The sequence below is a fragment of the Rattus norvegicus genome, chromosome 5 (assembly GCF_036323735.1).
Source record: "Rattus norvegicus strain BN/NHsdMcwi chromosome 5, GRCr8, whole genome shotgun sequence".
Lineage (NCBI taxonomy): Eukaryota > Metazoa > Chordata > Mammalia > Rodentia > Muridae > Rattus > Rattus norvegicus.
The window spans coordinates 37719020-37740006 of record NC_086023.1 but is presented as its reverse complement, the minus strand read 5'-3'; the positions used below and the strand labels follow the sequence as shown (position 1 = coordinate 37740006).

The window sequence follows — 20987 nt, the reverse complement described above, 5'->3', positions numbered from 1 at the left end:
GAGTATTTCAAACAGGTCTGCCTTTATATATTACTTGATTTTTTGCAGCTTTTAATATTCTTTATTTCTATGTGTTTTGATTATTGTGTGGTGATGGGGCTTTCTTTTTGGTCAAATCTATTCGTTGTTCTGTACACTCCTTTTACTTTTATAGGCATCTCTTTCAGTTAGAAAATTTTTCTTCTATGATTTTATTGAAAACATTTTCTGGGTCTTTGATCTGGGATTCTTCTTTCTCCTCTATACCTATTATTCTTAGGTTTGATCTTTTCCTAGTGTCCCAGATTTCCTGGATTTTTTTGTGCCAGGAGTTTTTTTGTTTGTTTTGTTTTTTGTTTCTTAAGATTTACCATTTTCTTTGACTGATTTGTCCATTTATTCTATTATATCTTGAATGCCTGAGATTCTCTCTTCCATGCTGTATATTCTGCTCGTGAAGCTTGCCTTTGTAACTTTGAATTCCTAAATTTTTTTCCAGATTTCTTTCATTGCTTCTAGTTCCAATTTTAGGGAATGATTTTATTTCCTTACACCGTTCATGTTTTTCTTTATTTTCTTAAGGGATTTATTAATTTCCTCTTTAAGGACCTCTATCATATTCATATCAGCTGTTTTTATAGGTAGGTTAAACTATTCAAGGCCTGCTGTGGTAGGATAGCTGGGCTCTAGTGGATACAAATTGCCATGGCGGTTGCCTTTAGGCTGGCAATGGCATTTGGGTTCAGACGATGATAGGTCGATGATAGGTCTAGGTGCTAATCTCTGAATTTGACTTTGGTAGTATGGGTGATTTTTACCTTGGTTTCTATTTCTCTAGGTTTCTAGATTTTCAGAGAGTGTGATGTTTGTATGCTGCCTGTTTTCCTGGCCCATTCAGCCAGGAATGTGTGTTCATAGGAAATAGCTGTGTTTTTGGAAGTTGGGTAGTTGGGAGAAGAAAGTTTGGAGATCTTTGTGATTCATTGAGAATGAGGTCTGAATGCATAAGGAGACCACAGCAGATCTAAAGGTGATCTCTTGAGATTCAAAGGATATGTGGTCGGGGTTGCAGGGGTTGAGCTGAGGCTGAGGCTGGCATTCTGTTGTAGGACTAGGGATAAGACTCAAGGACTGGATTTGGCATAACAGGGCGACAAGGGAAGGTCTTGAATTATGACTTTTCATTTAAAATGTGACTGTAAGAAACTCATAGTTGCTTGCTACAAAACAACCAGTTAGAACATCTTGTAAGAAACCTTCCTGGTAAATTCTGGATTGCACTTTGGCTCATTGGCCTTCCTCCTTCATGATTCCTTTTGCACTAACTGATCAGAGCTGGAGGACAGGGCCGCTCCTGTAAGCTGTTCTCCCTTCACTTTGGGATTTGTAAGTAATGCAGCTGCTTCCATTGTTTTAAGTGCTCTCCCTCTTTTTTTTTTACTCTTCTCTATGTTTCACAGACCTGGAACTACCCTCTTTACAGATACGTGTGAGTATATCAGCACTCTCTCTCCCTTTCTCTCCCTCCTTCCCTTCCTCCCTCCCTCCCGCCATCCATTCTTTCATTCTCTCATTCTCTCATTCTCTCTCTCTCTCTCTCTCTCTCTCTCTCTCTCTCTCTCTGTGTGGTATGTGTGCAAGTGTATGTGCATGTGTGTGTGTAATGGTAATTCTTCGGTTGTACGTAAAAGTGTAAAATTTACAGTACTTATGGAAAAGGCATTAGTTATATAATGTTAAGCATCTGCTTAAGGTCACAGACTATTTTCCCTGTTGATAAATAGGGACTATTGTTTTCATTATTGAATAGAAAGGCAACACCATATTGTGGATAAAATAATACAAACAAAATAACATGTGTTTTTAGACTTGAGTATAAAAAAGAATTGAAATAAAGTACATGTATGATTATATATAATTATTTAAATTATGTGGTTTTTCACTAAAGCACGATGAAATAAATTAAATATACTATTAGATTATAAAAATAAGCATATAAAATAATACCTTTTAAGATTCATGTGTAACAAATAAAATTATTAGAAAATGATCTCTGTAAAGATATCTTAGAAGTATTTATTTTAGTGGTGCTGTCTGGGGAAGGAGGAAGGAGCCTAGCTGTGAGAACACATGAGACATCAGTAATTGTTCTTATTTAAAATGTTAATAAAAGTAAGAATTTCTCTCTGGGTGGAGACAGGCATTTCACTATTCCTCTTCTAGCCATCAGGTGAGCTCACTGACAGAAAGCACTAATAAAGGAGAACAAATCAATGGGGTGCTGTTAGACCAACCTAGGAGATAAGCCCTAAAATAGATAAGCAGATAATTAGCCCTCTTCTCATCAGGAAGGCACAGAGCACTTCCATCAATAGTTTACAAGGTCTTGCTTAGGTTTCCCCAGAGAGGGGCATTTGGACAGTTTGAAATATGACTTTCTATTAACACATTCGGACACAACTTGAATCAGATCATGCACACTCAACATAAAATCTAAAGAGAATAAACATTAGCTTTGCTTTACCAACCAAGCACTGCTGCCTCTGACAGATTGTTTATGGTCACGTACCCGGGGTCTGGCTGCTGTGCATTAGAGGTCAACCCTTCCCATCTAGACTTCAGCCTAGGGAAATGATACCTACATGGAGAATTCATTCTGTTTTACGATGTGTCCGAGAACTACTACACTTTATTTTTCTCCACAAAATTATTTCTTCCACATGGATTTATTCATTTATTTATGCGAGTGTGTTCACAGGTGTGTGGAGGTCAGAGGACAACTTGCAAGACTCAGTGTTCTGTCACATGTGTTCTGGGAATGAAGCTTCAGTCCTGTAGCTTTGTGGCAAGCATATTTACCTATTCCATTCCATTATTTTATGGTTAAAAGGAGTAGCATCTTGGATTAACTTATTTTCCTTTTTATGTGTAACTTTCTTTGATAAAAGTCATTAGATGTTTTGATGTTACAGAAATTTAAAGAGAAGCTACTCTTCTGTTCGTTTCCCCTTTTCCTTTCTTTTTTTCTTTTCTTTTCTTTTTCTTTTTTTGTATGTGTACTCAAATTAAATTTTATTTAGGTTACTTGGCAATTTGGGCAGCAGTACAAAACCTTTGTGTGTAGCCATGGGTCAAATGCTACATGCATTTGTAGCTTTTAGGAGGTTGCTTTAGGCATCCATAAAGCAGATGTCTTTCATTACCGGTGACAAACTGTCGAAATTCCTCTATTTTAAATAGCATTGAGATTTGTAAAGTAGGGTTGAAGAAAACATACTACACACAGATTTAAAAAAAAAACTCTTGAAATAACAGGGACATACATAACCTATCAAGGACATTCACATTTATTCCCTCAGGTGTCAAAACAGGCATTTGCCGGTATGTGTATTCTTGTTTTCACTTATGGATAATTTCAGGGTAGAACCAATGTGTTTCCAAAGGCTATAAGAAATACCATTGGCATATCAGGGCAGTTTTCATGGACTTGGAGGACAGAGGAACCAGGAGGATGCTTCATGTGGCCTTTAAAACCACAGTCTTTTTTTGTTTTTGTTTTTTTTTTTACAATTTTGTGCGATTTTTCCTCTGTGTAGCTCAGGTTACTGCTCACTGACGTAATACCTTACAATTTCCATCTGCCTTGCAGTGGATCTATGTATGGGCTTTTCCCCCGTGTATTATTGAATAGTAAATGGAGTAAGTCAATCATTTAGGGAACCTGACAGTCAACATCACAGGGGTTAGGTGCTTCTGAGTCAGTCTCCATTGAATCCAAGTTTGGAAGTGGACTCATAGCTCCACTGCTGTGCCATGTCACAGGGTCCCACTTTGCTTTCCGTTGCTTTGGTAAAGACAAGGAGCAAAAGCAAGGTAGGAAGGAAAGTGTTCATTTGGTGTTCTCGTGATAATCACAGTCTGTAACTGAGGGAAGCCAAGTCAGTTGCTGAGGAAGGACAGGAATCAGAGTGGGAACTGAAGCAGAGATTGTGGAGGAACACAGCACACTGATTTGCTCACCATGGTTTGCTTTCCTACCTTTCCTACCATCCAGGACCACCTACCTAGGCATGAAGAGACGCCATGACCAAGCAACTCATATAAAAGAAGTTACCTAATTGGGAAGCATGCTTACAGTTTGAGATACCTGTGGGTGCAGGGGGAAGAGAGAGAGAGAGAGAGAGAGAGAGAGAGAGAGAGAGAGAGAGAGAGAGAGAGAGGCTGAGCTTGGGCATGGCATGGGCTTTTGAAACCTCAAAGCACACTTCTAGTCACATACCTCCTCCAATAAGGCCACACCCCTGAATCCTTTTCAAATAGTGCTTACTCCCTGATGGCTAGGTACTCAAATACCTGGGCCCATGGGGACTATTCATATTTAAAACATCTCACCAGGGGCGCTACTGCCCCCAGTGTGCTGGACCCTTTCATATCAATAATTAGTTAAGAAAATTGCACATAGATTTTCCTACATGCCAATCTGAAGGAGGAGGACATTTTCTCCATTATGGTTCTGTTTTCTCAGATGACTCTAACTTGTGTCGACTTGACAAAACAACTATGAAGCACATGTGGTAACTTTAAAAAAGCATCTAAAATTTTAAGCCCTATGTCATCCAGATAATGTCTCCTAGATTTCCTTGAAGCATCTCCAGGAAACAGAGGGGATCATGAATGTTGCTACTACGGCGTTCACCCCAACAGAGTCGTCTGCTTTGATTCCCATTTCCTTGATCCACAAGATTTCCAGCATGGCTGTACTGGTTAAACTTGGCAAACAGTGTTACTGGGCAGAGGTCAAGATTACCTGTCTCCTTTACACATTGACCTGAGCACCAGTGAAGGATGTGGGTCAGATCTGTCATGGTTCACAGGAGAAAGCAGAGGAACTAAAGCAACCTGCCTGATCAGACAGCCACATTCTCACAGGGAAACCCCAGTGAGCACCTCTCTTAGGAATATTGGCATATCTATCTCTATCACTATGTGGGAACTAAGTTGCCAAGTGTATAGATTAATGGGAAGCAGGCAGGAATTTTCTCATTTTCTATAAGACAGTGAGAATTGAATGACTTCTGAGACATAGACAGGACTATTGTAGAAATACATAGCACTTATATTACATTTTATCATTTTGTTTGTCTTCCAACATCCCTATGAGACTAGGAGCTAATGTTGTATTTTAGACAAAGATATAGAAGTTCAGGAAGCCTCTTCACTCCTTCATAGGTCACCCATACAGATGGCGTCACCTCCTGAGCATTCTCAGGTTAATGTGCCTGTGCGATTCACTCTCTTCTCCTCACCAGGGCTCTGGACATGCTAGACCCTCAATGATTATGGGCTGATGTATGAAATAAAACTGATACAAATCGTTTCACTTTAGATGATGAGAAATCCTGTGCTGCTTAAAAATTGTATTAAATGTTTGTGTAAAGATTCTGGAGATCTGAATTGAGTTGTGGGAAATTCCATTTTTATTCAAAACATAACCAAATTGATGAGTGCTGGTTCCAGGAAACTCATTTTTTAAAAAAGCATCTACAAATCTGGAACACAATTGTGAAGCTGATAAAGTTTATCTTTAGTATCTCTACATTTTTTGCTTCGTGGGACTTATCCATGTCTATTTCTAGGCTCCCCACCCACCTTTTTTCTTATGACTTCTTTGAAAGAGACCTTAAGATATCAGTGATTTATAATTCACTGTGACTCCTTGTTGCAGTAAAAATAAAAAAGTGGTGGACCTGGTTCACCACGTTGTCACTCAGCATAGACCCTTGGGAGCACACTTTCCCTTTGGTGGGTTATTACCCTGCCATGCGTACACATCCCAATTCCATGGTGGGCCCAGTGCATCCTGCCACCATGCACTCTTTTGAACTCAATTAAGTTGCCACATGAAAGAACACACCACACAATATCCTCTGATCCAATTGATAAGATATAATTTGCCCATCTAGACAACACAAAATCCTGTACACACCCATCTCTTAAAATTAGTCATAACAACTTGTAACTATGCACAGAGAAGAATCTTAATATCTGCCGCCATGTTCTCTCAGCTTCTTCTTCTCTTCCCTCCTTCCTAGATTTTTTCCCGCCTACCATTTCTTCTCATAAGGCTATGGCTTATCCTGGACTCGCCTTGCTGCATAATGACATCATCCTACAACTCCTAAGTACTAACAATGGTCTTCAGGGCTTCTATCAACTTGGTTTTGCTTACTGTAAAGGGAAATACTTTGTTCTATCTTAAACTTCATTCCCATGAAAAAAGGAAATGTTGAGTTATAGGTTCATAGCTTATCAATACTGTCTTAAATCCCATCAGACCTAGCCATAGACTCAATATTTGCAAACACTAGAAATAGGTTTCTTCATCAACTTTCTTTGAGAGCTGTCAATAACTCTAGGAATATAAGTGTATGTTTTTCCAGGAACCTTATGTGGTCCAAGTGAGAAGTTCTTATTAGCTAGATGGAAACCTGTGGATAAAGCTAACTCATCCTTCTAGGATAAGTCATGGCCATGTAAAGAACTTGCATTTAGCAGTGTGAAAGTTCCCTGGCTAGTGCATCCCTTTGTTTCTCAGTGGTAGACAGCTCTACTTTCCTAGGTGTTAAATATTGATATAGAGTATATAGAGTACACACACACACACACACACACACACACACACACACACACACGCACATACACAATGTTATATTTACTTAGAATCTATTCCCCCTAGGGGACCTTAATGAGCAGACAGTTAGAGTACAGCTACAGGAAGGACCCCTACAGGAGGTGTCCCCTACTGCCCAACTTCTGGCTCACTCAGAAAGTGTGGGATTCATCTAAGTTAAAAGCTGACTTTTCAAAGGCTTTGAGAAAAGCTTAGTCACAGCACCTCATAACTGACACTCCTGCTGTAATAGCAAAGGTGGTGTAAATGCTGGGTAGTCAGATTTCAGGCCCTGGTGAGGCAATGCGGGAAGGCATCTTTGAATTGGCCCCCATTGCTGGGATCTCAGTGTGAGTGTGGCTGTCACTTTGCCTTTCCTATTCTATTCCTGGTGTGACTGTCACTCACATGCAAATAATTCCTCCTGTTATTTCCTACAGAGGAAGCCACAGATTTTTGAGAAGCTTTTAGTCATAAGTGAGTCACTTGTCACAGTACAGTCTTCTGCACGGGATGGAGTCTGCACTTTTTCCAGAGTAGAAAAATGCTCAGATTTATTATGTTTCCTTTGATTGGCACATAGTAGATACTCAGATTTCATTTTTGGTGTCTCAAGGTCTCCCAGTCATTTTGATTTTTTAGGAATGAGGTTCTAATACTAGCCACTAGGTGGCATGGCAGAACTTTTATTAAATTTCATTCCATTTCTGGTAATTTCATGGCCTAGTGTGATTTCCCCAGCTTAATTTAATAAAAATATATACGTTTAAACATCAAAATAAGAATAATAAGTCATCACAATATAGGGAACATTAATTACCCAAAACAATGAAAATGAATCACACTTGATAAGATTAATAATCATTTTTGGGCCTGAAGTAACAAAGAATCTTCAAGGAGCCATTATAATGGAAAAAATGCACAATTTATGATTAAGCTGTGTTAAAACCAATAGTTCCTTGTAAGTGTAGCAAAAGTTACTGGCTAACACAGATTGAATGAAGCAAAGTTTTAGAAACACTTGTGAGTTTAATTTTTTTCTACCTTTACGAGGGAAAAAAGTACATAGCATTTTGGTATCTATTTATTTATTGAATTTATTTTTGAGACAGAGTCTTGTGTATTAGAATAGTGTAAAACTCACCGTGTAGCCGAGGCTGGTCTTAACTCCTGATCCTTCTGCTTTTACCTCCCACATTCTGGAATAACAGATGTGTGACTAAGCTATTGGAAAAGTGTGTGTGGCTTTGTCTCTGACTGGTACACTCCATCTAAGCGGGAGAATGCTGAGAAAGGATCACTTTAATGCTTGCACTCTCAGGGAACTTCTCCTCGATCCTAACTGCTACTGTTTGAATAGTAAATGCATTCAAAGGCTCACATATTAAAAGCTGGACCCCAGTTGATAGCATGCCAGAGAGATCCGAGTTGCTGGACTCTATAGTAATTAGTGCTTAATGGAAGGAAATTCGATGATTTGGGATGTGTCCTTGAAGGGAATATTGTGACCCAAGCTCTGACTCTTCAACTCTTTGTTTTCTAGCTACCATGAGGTGATCACTCTCTCTCCTGAGTCTTCCCACCCACCATCATGTATTGTACTGACTGACAGAAGTGCAGAGTAACAGTGCCAAACAGTCACACTATTGAAACATGAAGCACAAGTATGTCTTTTAAGGTGATTATCTCATTGACTGAGGGCAGACTGGTGCACTCATTGTCCAATCAATTACTAGGATGAGGTTGGTGGGAAACCAAAATGTACCATCCCACAGTGCTTAAATCCAGTCTGTGATGTGAACGACCCGTGCTTAAACTCTACTGCATTGCTTAGAGTTCTGGGCCTTACCCTGGTTGGCTACATTGTTTACTGCCTGATAAAACAGAGATAGTGCCTACTGAGCTTTCTTTCAAAGTGTATTAGTTAGCAACAGGTCACATCTGACTGAAAACCAGGTAGGCTGCTCACAGTCCTCTTTGGTGTCTGTTCACCTACACCTCATCCCTCAGTCGTAAACCAAATGCTGCAAGAGAAGATCACCAGCTGTAGCCTCCACCTCCACTGCCCATATTCCCTGTGGATCCCACAGACCATCCTCTCCTAACACTCCTCCCCCAACGTGTACCTCTATCAGCAGCAGGCATTCTCTGTGAATGCACCAGCTGAGCAGGCTAGGAAAACTCAGAGAAGCAAAAGTCACCAAGGCACAAAACACTCATCCAACAAAGTGAAATCCAGAAGCCAGCACCTAGACCTATCATCATCCTGAACCCAGATGTCTAGAAGCCAGCGTACAAATATAATCAATAACAGCGAGGACAACATGTGCCCACTATACCCCAGCTATCTTACCAGAGCAGACCTTGAATAGCACAAGAAAAAAAAAGACCTGATAGCCAATTATATGAAGAAAATAGAAGTCCTTAAAGAGAAAATGAATAAATACTTTAAGGAAATCCTGGAAAGCACAAACAAATTATTGGAGAAAAAGAATGACAAATACCTTAAATAAAGTCAAGAAAATACAAATAAGCAGTTGAAGGAAGTAAATAAAACTGTCAAGACCCAGAGATGGAAATAGAAGCAATAAAGAAACCACAAACTGGAAATGAAAAATTTAGGAACTCAAACAAGAACTTCAGAGGCAAGCTTCACCAACAGAATATGAAGCTTGCAAGACAAAGTCTCAGGCACTGAAGTTACAACAGAAGAAATAGATACATCGGTCAAAGAAAATGGTAAGTCTACAATATTCCTGACACAAAGCATTTTGAAATTTGGGACAGTATCAAAAGACCAAATCTAAATATAATAGATTTAGAGGAAGGAGAAGAATCCTAGATGAAAGGCCCCAAAGTTTTTTCAACAAAATCGTAGACAAAGTTTTCCTAACCTAAAGAAAGAGATTCCTATAAAGATAAAAGGAGGATACAGACACCAAATAGATTGAACCAGAAAAGAAAAATTCCCTTACCACATAATAATCAAAACACAAAACATGCCAAAAAATAAATAACATTAAATCTGTAAAGAAAAAGGGTCAAGAAACATATATAGGCAGACCTGTTAGAATTACACGCAACTTCTCAGTGGAGATTCTAAATGTCAGAAGAACTTGGGCAGATGTGCTATAGACTCTAAGAGAACACAGATGTCAGCATAGACTACTATACCCAGCAAAAGTTTTGAGCACCATACATGGAGAAGATTTTTATAATATTCCATGATAAAAATAAAGTTTAAACAATAGCCATCTACAAATCCAGCCCCACAGAAGAAGCTAGAAGGAAAACCCAAACCTCAAGATGGTACTTAAACCCGTGGAAACACAGGAAATGAGTAATCTCACAAGCAAGACTAAAAGAAGGGAAATACACACACACACACCAATACCATCACTATCACTGCCACCAACTACAAAATAACAGGAATCAACAATCATTGGTCATTGACAATCTCTCAATATCAGTGGTCTCAATTCTCTAATAAAATGTCACAGACTAACAGAATTTATCCGAAAACAGGATTCATCCTTCTGCTATATCCAAGAAAGACACTTCAAAGATAGATATTACCTCAGATTAAGTGTTAGAAAAAGATATGCAAAGTAGATGGACTTAAAGCAAGCTGGTATAGCCATTTTAATAGCTAACAAAATAGACTTCAAACAAAATTATTCCAAAGAGATAGGGAAGGACACTATATACTCATCGAAGGAAAAAAATCTACCAAGAGGACATCTCAATTCTTAACATTGGTGCCCCAAACATAAGCACAACCAAGTCTATAAAAGAAACACTACTATGGTTTAAATCACATATAGACCCTGACACACTGATAGTGGGGAGGTAGGTCATCCAGAGAAATATTGGAGCTAACAGATATTATAAACTAAGTGAACCTAACAGATATTCATAAAATGTCTCTTCCAAACACATTCTTCTGAGCACCTCATCTCCAAAATTGACTCCATACTTAGACACAGAGCAAGTCTCAACAGATACAAGGCAATTGAAATACCATTCTGCACCCTATCAGGCCACCACAGAGTAAATCTGTTTGCCAATAACAATAGGTCCAACAGAAGGCTTGCAAACTGAACAGCAGCAGCAGCAGCAGCAGCAGCAGCAGCAGCAGCAACAACAACAACAACAAAAACAACAAAAACAACAACAACAACAACAAGAAGCCCAGTTTTAGTGTAGAATGCTACCAAAGTTTCAAAGAAAAATTAATAGCTCATTGCTCAAATGATTTCACAAAATAGAAACAGAAGGAACATTGACAAATTCCTTTTATAAGGCTACAGTCGCCCTGATATTCAAGCCACATAAAGACTCACAAAGCAAATTAGAGACCAGTTTCCCTTATGAACATAGACACAAAAATATTCAATAACACTTGCAAACTGAATAAAAAATAAAAATACTTGTAAACTGAATCCAAGAACATATGAAAAAGATCATTATTATCAAGTAAGCTTCATCACAGATATTCAGGGATGGCTCAACATCAATAAATGTATCCCACCATACAAAAGAAAAAATATAATCTTCTCATGTAAAAAAAGGCCTTTGAAAAAATTCAACACCCCTTCATGATAAATGTCCTGTAGAGATTTGGGATACAAAAACATACTAAATATAATAAAGGCAATTTACAGCTAGCCTATAGCCAACATTAAATTAAGTAAAGAAAAAATTAAAGCAATTTCACTATAATCAGGGAAACAAGGTTATACACTCCATATCTATTCAGTATAGTACTTTAAGTATTAGCATGAGCAATAAGTCAACTGAAGGAGCCCAATGGGGATATAAATTATGAGGAAGAAGCCAAAGTATCATTATTTGTAGATGATATGATAGTATACATAAGTCACCCAAAATATTTTGCCAGGGAAGTCGTATAGTTGATAAACACTTTTAACAAAGTGGCTGGATTCAAGATTAATTTAAAAAATTATATACAAATGACAAACAAATTGGAGAAGAAACCAGGTAACAACACTTTTTATATAGCCTCAAGTAATATAAACATCTCAACACAATTCTTTACAGATCTCAAAAGGGGAATTGTCAACCTCATAAAACAAAACAAACAAACAAACAAACAAACAACAACAACGACAAAAGCCAGAGGAGTTAAAATAACCCAAAAAATAAGATAACTGCTGTAAGTATCACCATTCCTGATTTCAATTTGTACCCAGAAATAGAGTAATAAAAATTGCATGGTTTTGACATAAAAGCAGACCAGACATATTGATTAGTGAAACCAATTTTTTTTTGTTCTTTTTTTTCGGAGCTGGGGACGTGAAACCAATTTTGAAGTCTCAGGACACAAATCTACATACATGTGGACACCTAACTTCTGATTAAAATAAGTGAGAAACACACACTGGGACAAAAGACAGCATCTTTAAAAATAGTTCTGGTAAAACTGAATGCCTACTTGTAGAAGAACCATATTTATCACCCTTCACAAAACTCAAGAACACATGCATCAAAGACCTAAATATAAATCCAGATGTACTGAACCCGATAGAAGAGAAAGTGGGGGAATAGCCTTTAACGCATTGTCACAAGAGATGACTTTTTGAAGAGCACATTGAAAGCATAGGCCCTAAAATCAACAGTTAACCAATGAGACATTATGTAACTGAGAAGCTTCTGTAAGGCAAAGGAAACTATCAATTGGACAAAGTAGCAGAATGGGAAAAGATTTTTTACCAACTCCACATCTGATAGACATCTAATATGCAAAATATATAAAGAACTCAACTGCTAGATGTCAAAAAACTAAATAAATTTACTCAAAATGGGGTAGAGATTTAATCTCTATAGAGGAATCTCAAATGGCTTAGAAACACTTAAAGGAATGTTCAACAACCCTAGCCACCAGGGAAATGCAAATGAAAACTACTTTGAGATTCCATTTACTCCTGTCAGAATGGCAGTGATCAATAGCACAAGTAACACCTCACGCTGGCAAGGATATGGAACAAAAAGAACACCCCTCCATTACTGGTGGGAGTGCAAACTTGTATGGCCACTATGGAAATCAATATCACATTTCTCTGAAAATTGGGAATCGATTTACATCAAAACCCAGGCATTACATCCAAAGGATGCTCCATTTTACCATAAGAACACTTCCCACTGTGTTCTTTGTAGCTTAATTCACAATAGCTAGAAACAAGTAACTTAGATGTCTCTTAACAGAAAAATGGATAAAGAAACTGTGGTATATTTACACATTTACATATTTATACAATGAAATGTTACTTTGCTGTTTCAAAAAAAATAACTTTATGAAACTTGCAACAAAGGGATGGAACTAGAAAACATCATCCTGAGTTGAGATAACCCAAACGCAGAAAGACACACATGGTATGTTCTCACTTGCTAAGTAGATATTAACCATTAAGAAGATGATAGCCAAGCTATAATAGTTAGATGCAGAGAGGTTAGGTAAAAAGGAGGGAGGGGTCTAGGGAGGACACATAGATCTCAGGTCCAGAATTTAACTGTCCTATTTAGGGGAGTCATTGCATAGGATCAAATATATCAATTCTAAGTAAGTAGCCTTCCTCCCTACAGCAGTTGTTAACTGCTTAAATACTGTGGGGAGGGAGAGAGATCTCACAGCTGTTCTGTGGCAGAAACTGTGCTGTGTACTCTGTCCTACAGACGTATTCCTCTTTGATATCTCCATTCATAACTCCCCCCTAGAAGCAATTGTTGATCATATTTCTGTCTTGTCAGTTGGCCTATTACTCAATCCCCATTCTCATGTTAGCTGAAAAAATATTCAAATTCAGTGCCGCTCTTAAAACTTACTATTCATGACATGGTATGTTAGACTTCATGTAGTTTACGTAATCAGAAAAACCTATATTAGGTAAAAATTTAGAGAAATCTCATCTATAACTGTGATTTGCAGAGTTTGAAGACAGTAAAGATCCTAGGTCTAAAAAAGAACTCTTAAAGAGGTAGCATTCTTCTAAACATTGAAATGTCTTATTTTCCTGCTTGTTGCTGTCAATTTGGCTTTATTCACTGTTTAAAAATGTTTACTTTGAATATTTATAATTTACAATCAGCACAATCAAGATTATTTTTTCTGTTTTATGTCATCTAGCAAATTAATATCATACCTGTTATACTTTTATCAAAATCCTGGTGGAAAACTAGATCAGAAAACAATTAAGGGTTTTTGGATATTGTCTTGCTTCTAGTAGTATACGGAGTCAGCCAGCAGTTGGCCCAGGATTTGAAGGAACTTTGCCTAACAATCCAGCACACAGCTTCTGTTTTTCAATCTACAGTTCACAGGTGGTAATTATGTATTTTATGTCATGTGCTCCTTAATGGATTACATTTTCTTTTCAGTCTTTCCTGGAACTCAGTGTTCACATGGTTGCTATGGCTTAAAATACATCGATATATGGAGGGGTCTAAATTATAGTTCTAACATAAACCTCTCCCAGGAACAGAAGATTTGGAATCAAGTTGTTTACATGACATGTCCATGCAGTAGTTTTATCACTCTAAGCTAACACATCTTAGTCTGTTTGTGTGTTTGTATTCAGGAGAGGTGTAGCTCTTTCGTCTGAATTCAGACAGTCTCTCCTTGAGAGAGGAGGGAACTCATAAGAAGGTAATGAAACTTATGAGATTCACAGAACTTTTAAGACCCAGGAAGCTCAGAAAGGTTCCAATTTCACAGGGCTGTCTGTAAGGTTACGTAAGCAGTAAGTAGTTGCTGGGGAAGGGGAGCTGCTTCAAAGTTGAGCAGAGAGTTTCAGAGGTGCAGCTTGTGTGAGACATCACTGATGCTGGGATGGGCTTTCCTACCATGTCTTTGAGTTACCCATGCTGCTGTAGGTAACTCCTGACCTATGCTTCTGTAATCAAACCCTACACACTCACTGCTTTACTTGAGCAGAATTATTTTGTCATTATTGCTCTGTCTCAAGTGAATAGACATCCATGTCTCCCTAGAAAAAGACATACAGCAAGAAGATAGAGTTTTAATAACTTAGTCACTAGCCCTAAGTCTCTTAATACAGGAATTGAATTTCAGCATTAATTTTGGTGATGATGTCATCACCTGAACCATGTTAAAGTTGGTTTATTTTTATTATGGCAGACTCTAGGCAGACCAATGCTATATTGAAAGACTTTTCCTTAAAGTAAAAAAGCTACATCTAAAGCATTAGTAATAATTACATGAATAGGTCAAAGCAGAGCCGATCTTGGAACTTGATTCATCATACGTTGCTAAGGCACGTTCATAATGGAAGGTGATGCTCTTGTTAGCAAAGACAGAGCAGTGGAGTTTAATTAAATTTAAATTTATGCAAGGAGAGTCTGAAGAACTTGTCTGAATAACTCCTCTTCCTTGACACTAATTAGAAAAGAGAGGCTTCTAAAGAGCAAATTGTCTGTTGAGCAGGGACCCATAATCCTTTTGATTCTTGTAAATTGTCCAGGTTATTTTGACTTTGTTAAAGCATAAGGCAGGGCCTGTGAGATGCCTCAGCAGGTAAAGGCAACTGCTGCCAAATCTGTTGACCTCAGCTCGACCCACGGACTCTTATAAATTTCCCTCTGATAACCACATGCGTACCTTGGCACATGCGTATTCTAAATCGTCCACATGCACAGACAAAACAAATTAATAAAATGCAATAAAAATGGAAAGATAAGAAAAAACTCATGAATTCCGTATAATGCAAGAAGTTAGGTTGGTTTTGAGAAATTGATACTGCATCTTTCTATTAATTATAAAAGTACTTGCCTTGAACAGCTCCACTTTGTCGATGATATTGAAGTTTATGTCAATGGCAACAGACAACTGCATTGCTGTTGGGAGGGTCTCAAGCAAGTTGGACTCATCTTTGTAAAAATAAATATATCAATGTCCAAAGATGAACAATTAGGAAAACAATTCACCAAAGCGTAAGTAGAAAAATAATTGAAAATGAACAACATTCAAATGTTGTATGAACAAATATATCTGAATAATCAGTGTGTCTAAGTATTAGATCTAGATAACTACCATCAAGGCTATGTGTGTATGTATGCATGTGTGTATATATGTGTACGCTCATGTGCATGTATGTGTTTAACTCATATGTGTGCATGTGCCATGTGTGCTTGTACGGACGTGAGAGGAGGACATCTGGGCTCTTCCTTGATTACTCTCCACTCTGATTTTTGACATAAAGGCTCTCACTGACCTTGGAACTCTCATCTAGGTTGGTTCACCAATAGATTCTAGAGATCCTTCTTTACCTTTAATGCACTGGGGTTTCAGATGTGTCCCTTTCTTGTTTTGAGACTCAAGACCTTGCAGTGTAGCCTAGGTTGGTTTTACGCAATTTATTTTCCTTCTGGGGCCTCCCTGATGCTGGAATCACAGGCAGTAGCCTACCCAGCCCGCCACACATCGCAATGGTGCTCTTCTGCTCATGAGAGGAAAGACGTATTTTAACTATAAATGGCAAACTGAATATTCTGGAGCATCATCTTTAGAAGTTTTAAGATATTAAATTTAATGCCTGTGAGACAAAGGTTAGTGAAGAGGCTTAGATGGAAAAATGATCTAGGTCTTGTTTCTGCCAGCCCTGTCAGCTTAAGGATGGCCAATGATGAGTGGTGGGGTGTTTGAAGGCATATGGAGATCCGTCATGTCCATTATTTTTATTTGACCTTTATAATAATCTAGGGACCAGGAATTTGTTTCTACTTTGCAGATAGAAGAAGAATAAAAGAATTTAAACTCAGAGAGGCTGTAAATGACTTGCTGGGTTAAGCATAATTAGTAGGCATCTCAGCTGGGAATATAATCTAATGAAGAAATGTGCTAAGTGAGTAAATTTAAATTATTGTTATTTAGTTGCTTATTAACTTCAGTAATGAACCTGAATACATTGTGGATTTTTTTTTACATGTGAATTAAATGATGGACCAGCAGACTGACAAAATATTTAACAAACAAAAACGCCCACTCTTACTATGAATTATACTTGGGGTTCATGAAGTTGCATTATCTAGATTATTCTCTCTCTCTCTCTCTCTCTCTTTCTCTCTCTCTCAAAATTTAATTTGCAACTTTTGAGACAGAGTCTCATTATATAGCTCTGTCTGGCCTGGAACTGGCAATGTGGACCAGCTAGCTTTCAACTCACAGACTCACTTGCCTCTGTCTTCAAAGTGCTAGGATGTGAGATATATGTATATGTATGTATATATGTGTGTGTGTGTGTGTGTGTGTGTGTGTGTGTGTGTGTGTGTATCTCACTAGATTCAGTTTTATTTTGGATATCTTCTTATATCTACTTAAGTAGGAAAAATTACTGTGCTATATTGTTAACTTGATTTCAACAAAGATAATGAATATAACCATCTTTCACATAAAATCATAATTTAGGGGCTAGAGAGGTGATTGATTTGTAAAGTGCACTTGCTGCTCTTGCAGAGGACCTAAGTTCAATGCCCAGGACCCATATATTGGTCCCTAAAACCTTCTGTCAATCCAGTTGCAGGGGGCTTAAAGCCATTTTCTTTTGGCAAATGCACACAACAGGCATACACACATACATAATAAATGCATGTAGGCCCTCACATATAAAATAGTTTTTTTTTTATTTCTGAGGGCTATTTATTTGAATCAGTCAGAGTTGAATCAGTGTCTACAGCTGCTACCAGGAGCCACTCCTTGCAGTTTCTTTGCCCCTAGAATTGCTCTCCTGAGTAGCTGTAGATGTAAAAAGGAGATCCATAGTGCTTTGAGGATTCTGGGGTTGTAGTTCCTTACCAGTGGCAGACTGGTGAAGGAAAGTCCTATAACCAGAACCAGTAGACACCCTTTTCTCTTAGGAAACATTGTGATTTGAAAATCTTTTTTCACTAAAGGAAGTAGCTTTTTGTTGACTTCTCAGTAATATTAATTCTTATTTTTTTTACAGAAAAAAAACATAAAATTGAATTTATTGTCAACCAAGTCGTAACTTTGTTTATGTACTTTAGTAAAAATTATTTTTTGAGCTCAAGTACTGGAGTTGCAGAGCAATATTGATAAATAATGGTCTCTTAGAACTAATTGCAAACCATGCTGTGTAGTGAGAATGGCCAGGGGCTTAAGCTTTCAATGCACACTGTGATCCTGAGGAGAGGAGCTGTCGGAGGCAGAATAAGAGTTTGGATAACAAATTCATAGCTCAGTTCCAGTTATGAGTCCTTGGCCAAATTTTGCAGTTGGAGCCTCAATTGTTTCTTTGCTTCTGAAAAGGGGTGAATGGCATCTTATTTCTCCAATTTGTGTGTGTGTGTGTGTGTGTGTGTGTGTGTGTGTGTGATGTGCATGTATGTGCATATGTGTGTGTTGTCTATATGTCATGTGTTCAGGTGTGTGTATGTGTTTGGGTCTGTGTGTAAAATGTGTGCACCTATATGTCTGTAAGTATGTACGTGTGTTGCCTGTGTTTGCCTGTGTGTGGCTTGTGTGTATCAGTGTGTGTGTGTGTGTAACTAATTTCTAGCATCTGGTAGTCACTGAGTAAGATTTCTCCATTTTCTCCCAAGACATGCCTGGGAATTTGGCAATTACATTTAAGAAAAATTTCTTCATGTTAAATTAATGCTGAAGGGCGGCAATGGGGGGGAGGATGGGGAGGGGAACACCGATAAGAAAGGGAAGGGGGGAGGGGGATGTTTTCCCGGAAACCGGGAAAGGGAATAACACTCGAAATGTATATAAGAAATACTCAAGTTAATAAAAAAAATTAATGCTGAAGAGATCATTTTTCAACCTGTTATTCAAATCCAAAGATCTCCTCTTTTATCTTACACAATTTGTATCACGTGGTTAAGTTTAGAGGAATATAAGCAATCACTGGTCACGCTCACCTAGGATTCTCTGAGAATGCCACGTATATTCCAGCCAAGTCCGAACTCGATGCTGCGTACTCTGAGGAATGGAGTATTTGTTCATGTAGGCAATGATATGGTCCATGCAGACATGGAAGTTGTTCTGATTGGCTGTTGCTGCCCCAATTACATCACGCATCTAAAACCATAAATACGGTCATCCTCACCCAGGAGAGAAATTCCATCTGAATTGCTTGTCCTTACACAGTATTTCCCGTCTATTGCCCTGATTGCTTGATTTTAACACACTGACATCAGGTCCTAATAAAAGGTTGGAAATGAGATTATTTCGCTGACGATAATAAGGCCCATTAGACCAATAATGTGAGATTTTTGTGAGGCTTTGGTCTCATAATGCAGGTGACTGCACACAATCTTCACATGCTTATGAATTACTGTGAAAATGATAGTTGACATTTTAAAGCAATCCCTGCGCAGATGCAAGGGAAGTGTAAAGAGAGATGAGCAATTATCCCGCAGAATGGCTAGTCGGCTTTGAGAGTCTCTTTGCTAAAGTACCTTTCATGGATCAGCCAGGGTGGTTACCTCTATCAGCTCAACTCGTCATGCAATTTCAGCCTCTGTTCTTCCCTTTGTGTTGTTTAGACAGATTAAATCAAACCGTCCCATGCGCAAGGCATAGTATTCAGCAGAAGTTGAAATGTGCTGAAATTACTGAAGCATTGTCTGCCGCTGTGACAGTCCTTAAGGAACTGTCAGGTTTAGTTCTCGGATGTTTATAACTCAGCCATAAAAACCCACTCTAGGTTAAAAGCTGATCTTTAAGGTCTCAGCACAAAAAAGATATATTGCTCGGCTCTTCCTCTCACATAGAGAGAAGCAAGTGGTTATAAATTTGCTTTGACTGTGAGTTTATTATAGGAAGAAAGCCAGGTCTCACTAATACTTTGCTTCATTCTAGTAGCTGCGGAGTCTTTTCTGCTTATGGGAAAAAAACCTCTTGATTTTTTAAAAAATATAACTCAAATACCTTACCTTGTGATGGCCTCCTAAATTTACAGTTTTAGAGGTAATAGAATATACTACTTCTTCAAAGTATTTGCAAAGAGCTCTACAGACAGTCCTTTTCTGTCCATCTTTTAGAGGGCTTACTCTTCAACAGCTTTCCAAATCTTTTTTCTATGGTCTCAATACCTAGATCATCTCTTCCCATCTTCACATGCCACAAAGAGCATTATTCAGTTTTTGAAGGCTGTCAGGCATGATTTATTAGAGATTGGATTAAGAGATCTAACAAGGTGTTAGCTGGGACTCAAGGACAAAGTTAAACATTATTAAGTGGTTTTGAGGGTCTGAGGATGTGTAGTGTATTCATCTGATCATGTTATGTGCTATCCTTCACCAGGGTTGGGCTTCACTCATGTAGGAATTGAGGGCAATCTGTACTCCACAGGAGTTCCAGTCTAGGGAAGCATGTGATGGTTAGAGAGTTAGAAAGTATCAGGGTTTGGGGATTATTATATCAGAAAATAGAATTCAGGAGTAAACAATGATCATTAATTTGAGGCACAGTCACTGGTATTTTAAATACATGGCAATTTTGTTTGAGGCTCTCTTACTTTTGTTTCTGTTTTCCTTCCTAGCATCTTTTAGTCATTCTGAGAGCTTAAGGTACAAGTCTTTATCTGCAGTCTTGTATATCAGTACCACAGTTTCAGGTGTTGCTTGCCCAGGTTACAGCTTCAAATGCAATTTGAAAGGCGAGTACACTATACTTATTAGATTTTCAAATGCATAAGAACCACCACAAGGAGGGCTACTGATTTCTTTGAATTAATTTTGCTGAAGTTATTCGTCAACTGTAGGAGTTCTCTGGTAGACTTGTGGGGGTTGCTTACGTATTGTCATATCATCTGCAAATAGTGATACCTTGAATTCTCCCTTATCAATTTCCATCCCCTCACTCTCCTTATTACTCTAGCTAGAACTTCAAGTACTATATTGAATAGATAGGAAAAGAGTGGGCAGCCTTGTCTTGTCCCTGATTTTAGTAGGATTGCTTCAAGTTTCTTTCCATTAAACTTGCTACTGTCTATTGGCTTGCTGCATATTGCTTTTATTGTGTTTATGCATGTGTCTTGAATCCCTTATTTCTCCAAAGATTTTAACATGAAGGGGACTGTTATAGTCGATAAAACTTCAGCAAAGTGCCTGAATATAAACTTGAAGTTCTAGCTAGAGCAATAAGACAACTAAAGGAGATCAAAGGGATACACATTTGAGAGGGATAAGACAAGGTATAGCTATTGGTAGATGATACAATAGTGTACATAAGTGACCCAAAAATTCTACCAGAGAACTTCTATGGCTGATAAACTGTAAACCCCTTCAGGATGGTGATGGAATACAAACTTAACTCAAAAAAAATCATTAGACC

General features: G+C 38.1%; 1 protein-coding gene across 1 annotated transcript in view; it reads right to left on the bottom strand.

Annotated features, from left to right (window-relative positions):
• The window catches only part of Cngb3 (cyclic nucleotide gated channel subunit beta 3), a 248128-nt gene that overhangs the window by 52024 nt on the left and 175117 nt on the right, over positions 1 to 20987 (bottom strand). Inside the window, exons 12-13 of the mRNA NM_001271238.1 lie at positions 18569 to 18728; positions 15456 to 15553 (exon numbers count right to left, since the gene is read on the bottom strand). Coding sequence (NP_001258167.1) covers positions 15456 to 15553; positions 18569 to 18728 — 258 coding nt within the window. The remainder of the gene's footprint in view (positions 1 to 15455; positions 15554 to 18568; positions 18729 to 20987) is intronic.